We start from the raw sequence: 14,884 nt of genomic DNA, 5'->3' as shown, positions 1-14,884 counted from the left end.
GTACCCCAACAGAGGGGGACCAAACATGGGAATGGTTAGGAAAAGTTCTGTTGGTACCATCCACAACTTTTCACACTGGAAACAGAAAAAAAGCGTACCAAACTGAAACGTACCGTGCTGCTCGGTGGCAACTGGGCTTTTGACTCTACAGTCACCTAATCTGACACAGTTACTGTCGGAAAAGACAAAAATGTTGTGTAGTGTGAGCCAAACATTACATTTAGACAGTGAAATAATAGTACTGCAAAATGCAAACAAAAGTATATGGTCTTAAACAGTAGGCCTACATTCATGAAAATGCATGAAAAAATAAAGATTAGCTGTGGTACAAGAATACAGATAAAGAGGTATATTCAGTCAGAGGATTTGGGGAAGAAAGATGAATAATTTTCTATAATATATGGATATATGGGTATTGCTCATCAGCCAAATGAGTTGTTATATATCAGCATATTGGATATTGGCAAAAAAAAAAAAAAAAAAATCCAAAATCGTGCATCCCTATAATAAAGTGATACAGTGATCATATAGTGGATTTTAAATTCATGCAAATAAAATCTCTCAATGCAAATATTTTAAAAAATGTATTCAAATCATATTAGTTTCATACACTGAACTGTTATCCCTTTCTTACTTCATTTTTACAAACACATTCATATTGTAACACTGCATTTTAAAACACCGGAGGTAAACCAACCACAGAAAAACATTATATCTCCCTGTTTAACATCACATCAGTTAATGGAGCGATAGTAAAACGTACCTGTGATACACAACAGAGCACACCTGGTGTGGACGACCATCGACCCGCTCCTGCTCTGTCTGTACCATAGACTGTATCGGCGTCATGCTAACGTTAGCTAACGGCACCACAGATGGTGTTTAATGGCGGCAAAAATCATAAAAACGGATATTTAACTTTATAAAAACACGGCGAACTTAATGACTAACACTGAATATACAAACAGATAAAGCTAAATCAACCTCCATGTGCTTTTTGGGTCAATTAACTTTATATTTGTCCACAAACATCAGCAAGCTAGTTAGCTCGTTAAGCTAGTTAGCTCATTGCGAATCCTCCGTAGCTCTGTAATTACCCATAATTCTCCGCTACTTAACACTTCAGGCAGGTAGAGTTTTGACAGCAGGTGGCGCTGTCGCTTTGCCAAACTGAATGTAATCTGAATTTAAAGCATCTCAGTAGCAGAGGTATAGATCTACAACATGATGGACAGAGGACACACTACAAACAGCCTCATTAATGAGTCAGCAAAATTAATCACTCACTACGCCTGTGTTCAAAGAGCTCACAGTAAACTGAAGCGGTGCCATTCACTTAAATCTTGAGCCCTCCTACAGTGTGATACAGCGATAGACAACAAAATACACATTCAGCAAGGCTGATTTATATAAAGATGAGTAGATTATATAGAATCCTATATGGAAGACAGTGTGTCATGTAAGAACAGTATGGGAAACACATACTTTTGGCTTTTGTGGCTTCCAGCTGCCTCTGCAGATGTGCATTCTCCTTCTGCAGACGGTCAGTGTCAGTGGTGATACTTCAGGCAGGTACTGAGTGTTGACAGCAGGTGGCGCTGGAGGAGAAAACTGCCTCACTCTCACTTCTTACTCCAGGATGGGGGGATGATTTGTTCCTTCCAGGAGGGGCTGATGGAGGATTTAAAGCCTGGGCTGATGAGGCGCTACAAAATATAGGAGTCTAATATAATCCTGACAGTGGACATGTAATGTCATTTAAAGAAATTACTGATAAATATAACATATCCCATAGTTAGTTATGTGTTTTCACACTTGGTCCTTTTCAGCACTCTAAACAGACTCAGAGCAGTGACTCAGCATTAGAACTCAGACCCCTCTGAAGCGAACCAAACTCAGACGTTCGGTTTGCTTCAAGTCTGAGGTGCGGTTCACTTAACCTGTGCCTTGTGAACACAAAGCGCTCCAGGTTCACTTTACTCTTTGCCGTTGTATTCAGCCCTTTAGATCACATGCTGTTGACCTGGGACGCCTGAAAAACAGACAAAACCACAGCGGTCTGTAACGCTTGCAAGGGCGCAGGACGAGGAGTAGTTTGGTCCACAGAAGATAATGCACGTCTCCAGATGTGGAAGGTAGTATACATCAAACAGCAACAGTCTGCAGCACAGACACACTGAGGTTCTCCTCAAGTTTTATGTTCATCTGAAAGTGATCGGCTTGATAACCACACTGCAGCGCCCCGTCAAAGTAAAAACAAAACCACATTAATATATATTATATATACAACTATAGTGGACCAGAAAGAGAACTGAGTCCTCTTTCAAATGAACTGACAATGTGAACACAAAAAGAACCGAGTCCCTTTTCTGTCAGTCCACTTTTTGGTCCACTTTAAGAGGTCTGAGTTTGGTTTGTTTAACCACCCTTAAAGACACAGATATCCAGAGCGATCAGAGTAGAGCCGCTGCTCCTTCACCTCAAATGGGGTCAATTGAAGGGGTTCGGGCATCTCAATTCTATTCAATTCAATTTTATTTATAAAGCCCAATATCACAAATCACAATTTGCCTCACAGGGCTTTACGGCGTACGACATCCCTCTGTCCTTGGACCCTCACAGCGGATAAGGAAAAACTCCCCAAATAAACCTTTAACCAGTTAAAAGAATGGTAGAAACCATCTGATCTGGATGTCCCCCGGGAGCCTCCTGTTAGAGGTGTTGGGCTGGAGGGATATGTGTATATGTATATATGGATATGTATATGTATATATATATATATATATATATATATATTACATTGTAGATTCTCACTGAAGGCATCAAAACTATGAATGAACACATGTGGAGTTATGTACTTAACAAAAAAAGGTGAAATAACTGAAAACATGTTTTATATTCTAGTTTCTTCAAAATAGCCACCCTTTGCTCTGATTACTGCTTTGCACACTCTTGGCATTCTCTCCATGAGCTTATTCGACATACCGCCTTGTGCAAGCAGTCAGTGTGGTGGAATGGTGCATTGAAATCAGTTCAGCCTATGTACCAGAAACTTGGCTGAATAAATAAAGATGGAAATTAGGTTATTTTTCCCAGTATCTGCACCACGTAACACACCTTTCTGTAACAAAGAGTCGATTCAAACTGCGTTTCTGTTGGTGTGGGTCATTTTTTCTAGCTGTAGTAGTTTAAATTAAGCTCTCGTCACACTGGACACAGGCGTCTGTCTTAGAGGACACATCCTGTCTTGAACCTCACACAAAGACTTGCCCCGTCCTACATTTACCTGATACCCACTGGCTTCACACTGTTTCTGAAATGATTTCACCCTGCCATGTGAGGAACCAAACACCTGCAATTCCTGCCAGGAGTTTGAATAAATTAACATTTTAATAATTGCTAATTATTAATTTAATATATTAAATTGCAAGTGCCGGGGTTTCCAGGTGCTGTGCAGCAGAGAAATAAGAAATAGAACAGAATCACGACACAGAGTAAAATGACTGCGACACTTTAAGAATCTCAACAGCGATAGTTTTGGAATCACAAGTGAAAAGTCACAACGATCAGACATCATCTCTGAAATGAACAGCCCAGTCGCCAGAGGAAAATGTCAGCACTGCACGTTTCTGCAAACCCTGAATACGACTGCACGTCCTATACGTATAGTTAGTGTGTCGACGTGTCTGACGGGACGAGGAAGAGGGGATAGTGGATGGCGTGTCACCTGCCAAGCTTCACGCCACTGGAACTGAAATGGGTTGTTGTTTTAGAAAGTCATTGCTGCATTTCCAGCAGCTTTTTCGCCACCAAGCATGGTTGTATTTTGGGAACCGTCACTGTTTTTCCTGCCGGGATAGTGCTACGAAAAGCTGTTATTTTTTAACTGAGACTTGGGTGCCCTTTCAGCAGGAACTGTGTCTTTTAAACCAGGTATTTAAAACCCGAACATGATCTCTTCCCAACCATAACTAAGTGGTTTTTGTGCTTCAACATAACCACACATTAACCACTGCATTGTGTAACGTATTTGTGGTTTGCAGTGATGTACAACACCAACATTTTCTCTGGTGACTGGGTTGAAATGAAACCTTTGGCAGACAGCACATCCGCATCAAGACCTTGTGACCTACAAGTGTCATCTGAAAGCTTAAGAACTACAACACATATAAATACCGTGGCTAAAAAACAAGAAGAAGAAACAGGTAAAGCTCTGCTTGTGGCGTTAGAAGCTGCGGTCCATTACATCAAACTAAGAAGCATGAATCAGTTTTTTTTCTCATGTACAAGCTTTAACCTGATGGTGAACATGCAGCACACATTTCATTGAAGTCAGGTCACCGCCTCAGGCATCAAAAACTTTATCTGAATACAGCTGTGGATATTTAGCTCAATAGAGTAAACTGAATTTACCTAAATCACTGTGTAGACAACTTAGAAGTGTTTCAATCTCAAAAGTTCTACAGACAACATCCTGATGTCATCAGAAGAAGAACATCTTGATCCTCACTGTGCTCGTACTGCCTGTTTATCAAAGGTTACTCCACAGGATGTTAATTTACATCCTCACTCCACTGATTGAAGATAAGTTTCATCAAAGAAATATTTCATCACTGTGAAAGACGACTCGGAGCGGAGAGACGTTGCGTTCAGCTCTAAACCTCCATCCCTCTGAGTCATTTCTTCATTCTCTGATCACCATATAGAATTCTATATAATTTAAGACATCCATAATAATTTATCAGATTCTGAATGCACTATATATTTTACAGCTACATATGAAACAGTTCACTGCAGGTTACTACGGACATGTTGTACACGTACGATTAATAACAACATCAACAGAAGATGGACTCTGAACTCAACTCACTACAGCTCAAACAGTGCAAATCAAACCCTGGGATCAGCGGCGTGGATACAGGCTGCGGTACGAACTAGGCTTGGACGGTATCACGATATACCAAACGGTACAATTTTCAATACTGTCTATTAGACTAATCCGGAGATGTTGTATTGGTGTGTTGTTTGTGATGCACAGCACATGCCACCAGAGGTCAGTCTCTACTGGTGGATCAGGCAGCTAAGTTTAGAAAAGTGGCAGCTGTGAGTGGTGGGGGTAACGTTACAGGGTTGCACAGTCAAGTAACAGTAGCGTCGCAGAACTTGCAGAAGTTTGTGTTTCCATGTTTTTATGGTGTATGCTTTTCATTTCTTCTGGATCAGTACTGTAAGGCAGCAATACTTGTGCAGCTCCTGAGTCCGAGATGAATTTCCCCACGGGGACAATAAAGTATATCATATCGCATTGTATCGTATCGTACACAAGTACCTACATATACTGTATATCCCCCGCTGAAATTTCAGGAATATATGAAGTAGCGATGAGCCGAATACTCCGATTAAACGAGTATCCAGTATAGGTAATGTACTTGTTACGAGTACGAGTATCGTACGAGTAAAATGTGTCATTATCTGTGCTCGTGATGAAGGAAAATCCTCATCTGGGTGGCTGAGTTTAGAAAAATGGCAGCTCTGAGTGGTGGGGATAACGTTGCAGGACTGTAAACAGTACAGTCACGTAAATGCAACGCTGCACAACTTGCAGTAGTATGTGTTTCTTTTCTTCTGGACCAGTTCTGAAAGGCAGCAATACTTGTGCAGCTCCTGAGCCCAAGATGAATTTCCCTACAGTTACAATAAAGTATATCGTATTGTACACAAGTACCTACTGTACACCCCAGTGAAATTTCAGGCAGGTATGAAGCAGGTTTGAGCAGAATACTCTGGTACAGGTAATGTACTTGTTACGAGTATCATATGAGTAAAATGTGTCGTTATCTGTACTCGTGATGAAGGAAAATCCACATCTGGGTAGCTGTGTGTAATCTATTACTCTGAGGCTGTTCTGTCAGTGCTTTTCTCATAAGTAATAAACAGATACCGCCCAAGCCTAATACGAACCTTAATGATCCTGACATGAATTTCCCAAACACATCTGCCATCGACATCATCTTAAACCAGTGACGTCACACATTTGTTGCGTTGCTGCGTGGATCCAGTGTCGGTTGTGACAGAGAGCTGTGTGTTAGCAGGCGTCGTGTACTGTTAGGCCAACGAGGAGTCAATAAAGGGCGAGGAAACAGATCTCTGTGGCTACCAGCTGAGCTGCTGGGAGCTCAGATATGGCTGCAGTGTGTGTGAGCGAGCAGTCTGTGTGTGTGTGTGTGTGTGTGTGTGTGTGCGCGTGGACAGTCTCTCCATTAGCAAAGACTGTTTCTATATGTCTGTGTGCATGCACATGTGTGAGTGTGTGTGGTTATGTCCACTGTGAGCCTGTTTTCTGCAGTTAGAGCTCCTCAGCCATCTGCAGCAGAGAGTTGATGGCAGCGTCCTTGTTGCCCTGCTGTGCGTCCAGTACAGTGCGAACCACCTCCTTGTCCAGGTTGGGGAACATGTCTTGCAGAGCCTTTAGGTCCTCCTCGCTGCACACCTGCACCTGACCTCCGGCTGGCACAGCTGCTGGCATCGCCATGGGCACCATACCCTGGTTGTAGACTGCTGGCACTCCTAGTAACACAGGACACACACGGCTGATGTCAGAGCCAGCTCTAGTCCTAGTAGGGCTGACCCAAACAAAAGCAAAACTCTATCAGGAGCTGTGCCTTGTCAAAATAAATCCAAACCTATATGACTGGAGCATGTGGGACTTTAATTTGAAAGGACAGACACAGGAAGTGTCCACGCTCAGCAGTCAGACAGGAGTCAGGTTAATTTCCAGGGCTGGTACCTGCGGTTATTCCACAGGCTAGTTAATAACATGTCGGGCAGGAAATCCAAAGTGTGGGATCATTTTGAGAAGGTGAAGGACGAACCCAAGGTGATATGTAAACTCATCTTCATTGGTCGACTACAAACATGACGTATCATCTGAAACATGGAAGTAGCTACATGCCCATTAGCCCACAGCGTCATTAACAGGCGGCTCGCTCAGTGTGTGACGTGCACTTGGAGATAAAATATAGGCCTATATTAATGAAGGTTCATTAGTACGGTTTGTATTTCTCTGTAATGTAGCACAGTGTTAACAATGTTACTGATACTATTCTTTCTCACACCTTCAACTCAAACCACCAAAATATATCATTTCATCATTACATTCACGCTGGAGACTAGTCCACTGATGGACCTAAACAATGACTACTGGTCGATGAGGAAAATTCTAAGTCGAGGGGGGCAGCACTAAGGCCTTGTCCACAGGTATTTTTGAAAACATGGTTTCCCCTCCTTCGTTTTCAAAAAACTTCCTTTCTACACACACAGTTATAAAAAAAAATCTGTCCAAATAAACATAAAAAAGCCAAACTGTAACCCTCATGCCAGGCAAAGAAGACGACCAAGAAGACATGACCGATCAGAAGCCTGACAAAAATCTGAAGACAATCTGCAGCAGTGACCTCTGTAGCAAATTCTGACGTCTCTGTTCCTCAGTGTAATCGAAGTGTAACTGTACGTTCATGTGTTAAGATGTAAAAAGTCCTGTTAGCAGGGTCAGAGATATAACTATTCTGGTCACGCCCGCCACTGCAGGAAATGTCTCCTCTTTTGTGATGTCGCTCAGAGGAGATAACGGTGCACGCTCTGACGTTTTCCCCGTCTACAAGTCAGCACTGAGAAAGAGTTTCTGAACAACTTCACCTTGGATGAAGTTTTAAAAAGATCTGTTGTCAGTGCAGTGTGTGTGTGAACAAAAGGCCAAACACAAAGCAAAAGTTACATTATAAAAAATACCTGCGTACCTGTTGGCGAGGCCTTCATGTGGTCGACACAAAATTCAGAAATAAACATGAAAAAATGCATCAAAGTGCAGTGACACAGACACTGCAATGAACCTGATGACATCACCATGACATCGTCAAGGTTACTTTCTCAGACTTGACAAAGCTTCTCCACAGCCACAGACTGTTCACAGACTGAAGAACAAATGCACCGTGTGCGTGTGTGTGTGTGTGTGTGTGTGTGTGTGTGTGTGTGTCTGACCTGCGATGGGCACGTATCCGACTCCTTGCTGATACACAGAAGGCATCAGGACCACAGGCTGAGTCATCATCCCCGCTGGTAAGGACTGGCACACACAGAGAGATGCAGACACAGACACAGAGACAGAGAGAGACGCAGAGACAAGATGAAGAGCGTCACTGCTTGGACTGAATCTGTTTTACTGACCATGCAATGTCTAACTCCAAACAGTTTCGCATCCCTGCATCCTCTGCACTCTACCACCTGCAGACTCTGGGGTAAAATCCATCCACACCAGCAGAGGGCAGCAGAGATAACAGTGAGTGGAGAGGACACACAAACGAAGAAAAATAAAGGCCTCTATACACAACATATGTTCTGAATCACATACTTTTTTACTTTTATTATTTACTGCAGCTGCCCTTAAAGAGAAAATGATGTTGCATTCAGTACATACACAATCAGAACAAACTACTTCCTCATAACATTACACCCTAAACGTTGACCCTCTTACTCCTGTATCCGTTACCATGGAGATAAAAACAAAATGCCCTACACTGAGCTCACCAGAGACGGAGGTCAACCAACAGAGACCTGCTGCTGTTATTCAGCAATAAGTAATAACTGCAAACATAATAAATTCTAACATATGATATTCATGATTCTAAAATTACAGAGACTGTACATTTCCCTGTCATTGGTGTTTAATACTTTGTCCTTTTGTTGTTGAATATATTTGTAATCGTTTTATTCAGTTATACAACCTGAACCTGTCCCTCTGTCTCACAGAACAAGAAAAGGAAGAGCACTTTGTGTCTACTCACAGCGAAAGACATCACCAGGTTGATCATGCCCTCCTTGTCGTCACCCTGCCTGCCGCTGAGGCTGAACCACTCGTCCACCACGCTGCCCTCCCTCAGGCCCTCAGGGATGGTGACATGAGTCCATGCTATCCTGTCGTCCATGGAGAACGCTCTCTGGACGGCACACCGTCAGAAACATTGGAAACAGACAAGAAATCACACGCTCATCAGATCACTTAACACACACATACTACTCTGTAGCAGGTCAGAAGATTCACGACTCTGTGACCTCCTCACCTCGTCAAAGATCTCCAGGTAGAAGGAGTCCACCCCCGGAGGCACCGTGCACTGGATCACCTTGTTCCAGCGCGGGTTCTTGGCTCCGTTGTGAGCAGTAGGTGTCTCGTAGACTGCGTAACCCAGCCGGATCCGACAGTACGGATCCATCCGAGTCATTCCGTAGTTTTTAGCCAGCTTTGCCTAAACAGCCAAACAAACAGTGTGGTTTCAGTCAGGTGACACATTCATGATGTAAACTCTCACAGTTCCGCTCGCCCTCATATTCCACTGTATCCAGTTATTTTACACGACACACAGGTTAAAAAGATAAATGTGTGACAGAGGGGAGGAGAGTCTGTAACTCACAGGCTTAACTGAGGAGGAGAAACAGGGTCAGCCATCTTGTTCTGAAAATGCCTGTTGATAATACTCTGTACTACGCTAGGGTTATGCTCGCCATAGTGTCGTCAGCGGGAGGACGCACAAGCCAAAGATGATGTCATCTTTATGTAACGTATTAAGTATAAAGCACGAAGGCTGCATGTTGTCAGTCATCATCTTAAAATGCCTCATATTAGATAAACAGTTGTGATTGGCCGGCCTGGGCCAGGCCGTCTGGAAATCTGTCTGAACAGGAGGGACACCAGACGCATCTGCCAGAACAAATAAACATAAGCTCACAGATTCGTCTGGTTTCCAGACTAAATATGAACTTAATACTCTAAATTTCATATTTCATAATGTGCTTTTGTATCTTACAGTACACGTTAAAGAAACATGATCCATACTGGTACAGGTATTCAAATGAGACCCAGATGCACCTGTGACAGTGAAGCTGAGCTGTGTTTACCTGGACCACAGTGATGCTGAGTCGCCCCACGGTGCCTATCGAGCCTCCGTACTGCAGCTGTCTGGCTGCCTGAGCGTCCAGCTGGACCTGCTGCTGCTGCTGGGTGGGAGTGATCCGCAGGAAGTCCTGAGGAAGCTCCCCAATGTACACCTGAGAACAAGACAGAGCACACATGAGACACACGAACAGGTCAACCTGATAGAACCTGACAGACCCTGACAAATGCACACATATGTTTTTTAAATGAAATTAGGGTTCAAAATGAAAACTCTTGACTGGAAAGGATTACCTTTTTTTTTTATTAGACTGCAGTTTTTGAAAAAAAGGGAAAAATGGATGGCGTATATTACATGTGTATGTTCTCCAGTTGTTTAAGGTGAATTTAAGTCCCCTTGTGTTATTTAAATTCTATTTATAATACTACTACTAATAATAATAATAATAACAATTATTAAGTGTTGTTATTAAAATTGTATTTATAATAATAATAGTATTTTTATTTCTTTTTTATATTTTAAGAATTATAATTATTGTTCTTTTTTTCTTTAATGTTTTCCTAACCCTTCTGTAAAGTGATGAGAGCATCATGAAGACACACCCCAACATTCTGTTTCTATATATCTAGTTCAGTTTCTTTTTTCGTATCAGTTATTCTGTGTTCATACCTTATATTTACATTTACTTTGTTGGTCCATTTTGGCTTCTGTATTACACACTGTAACTCACTTCTATGTTGCTGTAGCTATATCAGGCTATAAAGTCCAATGAGTGTGATTCAGTTGTCTGTCTGGACCTTGAAATAACTAAATAAAAAAAAATCTAAAACAAACAAATAAAAAATAACAGTCATCATTTGAATCTTGGAAACACCATAACAGCACACATACAGACACAGACATACTCTCACCCTGGTAACTGCAAAATGTTGACACTGGAATTATCCTCACTTGGTGTGCTATGTTTTGTTTTTTTTACATATATACCTTCTCAATGTCTGTAATAGGGTTGCAACAGTATGAGATTCTCAGGGTATCATGATCGTCTCAGAAAATATAAGAGTTTCACGTTATTACAAAATTTATATTATTATCAGTCAGAACGAGCCTTAAAGGAGTGCAAACAGAAGGGTTATTGTTGGTTTAATTAACATTTTATTACTGTAACTGAAACTTGAAACCATTTTGTTAATAGAGGTTTGTGTAAAAACTCTCCCCTTTGAAAATAACTAAAATAAACAGGAGCTTTTGCATCCAGCTGCATTCTTTTTAAATATATATCGCAAATGTTCACTGTGTGATGCACCAATTAAAAAGAAAGAATCTTGTAAACATCACATGACTCTAAATGACTCATCCTTATGATATGACTGTTGCCTTGCCGTGCGAGTCATGTGCAGCGTGTGTGTGTGTGTGTGTGTGTGTGTGTGTGTGTGTGTACAACAGGCCAGTGATTATGTGAGGTTGGTCACAAATGCAGTATGACAGACTTTAACTGAGCCACCATACAGTGACAGAAAATTAAAATTGAAAGCCACTGTCACTGAAAAAAAAACTGAGTGTGAAAAAAAAACTACCAAAAAAAAAATCTTATTATTAGATTATTATAAGGATTATCACACACACACAAAAAAAACACACATCAGTGTCCAAAGAAATACTGAAATAAAATATTTTTAATGCCTTTGTTTTATTTCTCAGTTCAGGTCTTATTTTCAATACTAATTTTTTTTCAGTGCCTGTTTACTGTCACTGTCCTGACTCCATAGAAATTATAATCACATACTATTTAACAAGTGGAGGAAAAGCTGATGGTGTGTCAGTATTTTTAATTTGAATTACTCACAATTCTGGTCTCTTTTTCAGAGGATATGTTCGTACACAACCATTTATTCTAATGAGTTATTTGACTTCTACTAAAGAACTAAACTGTGCAGTTATTCAACTGTGAGCTGGCTCAACCCTCCCTGCCCTGCCTGCCTTGTTGTGTTCTCCCTTGCAGGTAGCAGTGGGCGTGGCTGCGGGTAATCAGGGAAGTGGCAGCACCTGAGTTCAGTGAGCTTTTAAAAGCTCTGGCTGCTCACTGCTCGTTCTCTTCTCCTTACTGAGGCAGCATTTGGTTTTGGGTTTGGTTTTATCTTAGTTTCTGCACTCTACAACATCATACACATACATTGTTTCACTCATGCCCTCACCTACACCACTGACTTTACTGATTGCAAACACCATGTTTAGTTAGGTTCTTTTTCTTATGTTTATTCTTTAGCAAATAAAAATCCTTTAATTGGCTTTCCTTGTGTATGTGTCTCCCTTTTTGTCATGGCCGTGCGGCCCGGTTCGTGACAAAATATATATATATATATATATATATATATATATATACATATATATATATATGTATATATATATATATATATATATATATATATATATATATATATATATATATATATATATGTATATATATATGTATATATATATATATATATATATGTATATATATATGTATATATATATATATATATATATATATATATATATATATATATATATATATATATATGTATATATATATATATATATATATATATATATATATATATATATGTGTATGTGTATGTGTATGTGTGTGTGTGTGTGTGTGTGTTCAACAATGCTACATATTTACTATCCCTGTACTTGAGTAACGTTAGCTTTACTGCAGTTTTCTTTAATGTGAATTAACTAGTAGCTCTGTTTTAAAATAACGTTAGCTTCCCCAGCACTGTATATTTATAACAGTTATTATTATTTGTTGTTGTTGTTGCCTTTCTTACAGCCAACAGTCTTGTGTCAGACCCGGGTATTCTTGGCATCTTAATCCGTGATTGAGCTGCTGTGACGGTTTGTTGACGTTAGCCCACAGATGCTAACGTTAGCTAGCTCATGTAGCTAACCTGTGTAGCTAACTAACCTAACATTAGCTAGTTATATAACGGTACTGGTTATTTCCTCGGTGTCGGTGGATGATGTCAGGGATGTAGGTGATGGAGGCGGTGTTGTAGATGACAGAGTCAGGGTTGCAGACGGCTGCGTGTTACAGTTTAATGACTAAACTTAGTTAACTCTCACAGCTGCTGACAAACTGAAGCTAGTTCCGCCTGTCAGTGTCTAACAGTCTAAGCTAAGCTGTAATAAGCACAGAGCTCAGTGTACCTGTCCCCGCTGGGTGCTGATGGTGGTCGCCATGTTGTCTCTCCGGTGTGACGATGAATCAGATTCTCGACTCTTCTTCTTTGATCACAGACGGTTTTAACTAAACTAGAAACAACTGTGTTGACACCACCTCTGTTTGGATTAGTTCAGACCTGACCCGGAAGTGTTTGTCTACTTTCTTTTTTTTTTTTTTTTTTGAAAAATCTTTATTTACAATCATTTATTTATTTATTTATTTATTTTTACAAATTTTATTTTATAACATTAAAAATGAACATTTTAACATCATATGTGAAACAACAAATTAAACAAAATTAAACAAAAACTAATATAGATAATAGGGAGATGTAAATGTAGACATAAGGGACAGTTCGTTATTTATGAGAGGGGAGGGGGTGGGACGGAAATGGGGAGGCACAGTACTGGTGAGGGACTTATGTTTTTTTATTGTTTTGTTCTGGGAGTTTTTGGCCTAGGATAGGAGCAAACAAATTTACTGGTTGTATTTTGTTTTCATTTTATTGCCCTTTTTTTTTTTTTTTTTTTACTTTTTATTTGTCAAAATTACAGTCTCTTACACAGTAGGGCTACCTCTCATAAAAACAAAAGAAAAGAAAAAGGTGTCAGTCTTTACAATAGCTACTGTACGTCCCTCCCACCCCACAATCTCAAAATCTCAAATAACAAAAACAAGCAAAACAAACAAAACAAAACAAAACAAATCCAGATAATAAAATAGATATGGCAGTAACATAAACAATAACACATACACACACAGTATTACCACAATACAGAGAAGTAAAGTAAATTAAATAACTAAAATGCTTAAAAAATAAACTAGGGGGGAAAAAAGACTTACAGGAAACAAAAATTGGTTTGGTTCAGGAGATATCCTAGAGAAGTTGTATTTCTTTCTTCTCTTTTTCCCTAATTTTCTTTTGTCCCTTCTCTCCCCTCATTTTCCCCTACCTTATTACTTTTGTATGATAATATGGAATGGAATGGAATCACACTATTAAACTTCTGACAGACAGGACACATGAACATTTCTGAAACGTTTTATTTGTACAGAAACCAAACAAACATCCGAGCAGCGATGATCACACAGCTGGCAGAAATGTGCAAAGATCCAAATTTTAAAAACAATCTAAGCTCCGGAGAGACAGATCCCACTGCAAAGAGAAGAAAAGGTTGATTCAGCCGGAACTAGCCTGTATTATAAAATACACTGAACCTAGAATGTACTGCCTTGTGTTGATAATATCCTGCCTCAAATGTCTACACATATTTCAGATTTATGAAAAATTGATTTAAGACATTTGAGTTATAGAGAAATGAATTTAATGTTGTTAAAGTCTTTCCAGGTTCTGACATGATGACTGCAGTTCTTGGGATTTTTTTTTCTAACCTTCGTCTTGCTGCTGGAGAAACATAAAATATGTCTTCAGAAACCACAAACGTTCACTTCTAACAGCCTGCAGACATTTTTTCCCGCCATTTGTAATATTTACCTTTGTGTCCCTTCCAGGCCTCTGTAGTTGTCACACCTTCCAGGCAGCAGGTGAAGTCATCTTGTTGAGATGTTTGACAGACGCACATCTGGCTGTTTCTGATGTCACTGACAAGGTGTTACCACAGTTTTGTGTACCTACATTATCCCAAATGTTTCCTTCAGTGTTCAAACCCAGAAAAATCTGTCATGTGGTCACTGTCACCTGTCAGTGTCGTCACATCCTCTTTGTGCA

The 14,884-nt window shown here is 40.2% G+C and overlaps 1 protein-coding gene across 1 annotated transcript; it reads right to left on the bottom strand.

The window, feature by feature from the left end:
* Positions 1 to 3,495: 3,495 nt before the first annotated feature.
* LOC125902752 (toll interacting protein) lies at positions 3,496 to 13,303 on the bottom strand. The gene is made up of 6 exons (XM_049599348.1): positions 13,140 to 13,303; positions 9,949 to 10,098; positions 9,117 to 9,299; positions 8,841 to 8,993; positions 8,038 to 8,122; positions 3,496 to 6,567 (listed from the first exon to the last, which is right to left on the bottom strand). Exons 1-6 carry the CDS (start codon positions 13,170 to 13,172, stop codon positions 6,347 to 6,349), a joined length of 825 nt encoding a protein of 274 aa, XP_049455305.1. The 5' UTR covers positions 13,173 to 13,303; the 3' UTR covers positions 3,496 to 6,346.
* Between the last annotated feature and the right edge of the window lie 1,581 nt (positions 13,304 to 14,884).

The sequence above is a fragment of the Epinephelus fuscoguttatus genome, linkage group LG2 (genome assembly GCF_011397635.1).
Source record: "Epinephelus fuscoguttatus linkage group LG2, E.fuscoguttatus.final_Chr_v1".
Taxonomy (NCBI): domain Eukaryota; kingdom Metazoa; phylum Chordata; class Actinopteri; order Perciformes; family Serranidae; genus Epinephelus; species Epinephelus fuscoguttatus.
This window is presented reverse-complemented; position numbering and strand designations above follow the sequence as displayed.

Bases quoted from the DNA above. Each gene is read 5' to 3' on its own strand.
- LOC125902752 (XM_049599348.1), bottom strand. From the start codon at position 13,172: ATGGCGACCACCATCAGCACCCAGCGGGGACAG. The intron at 8,994-9,116 runs GTGAGGAGGTCA...TGTGCCGTCCAG, and splicing joins ACCTGGAGATCTTTGACGAG to AGAGCGTTCTCCATGGACGA. The intron at 6,568-8,037 runs GTCAGACACACA...CTGTGTTACTAG, and splicing joins CGGATACGTGCCCATCGCAG to GAGTGCCAGCAGTCTACAAC.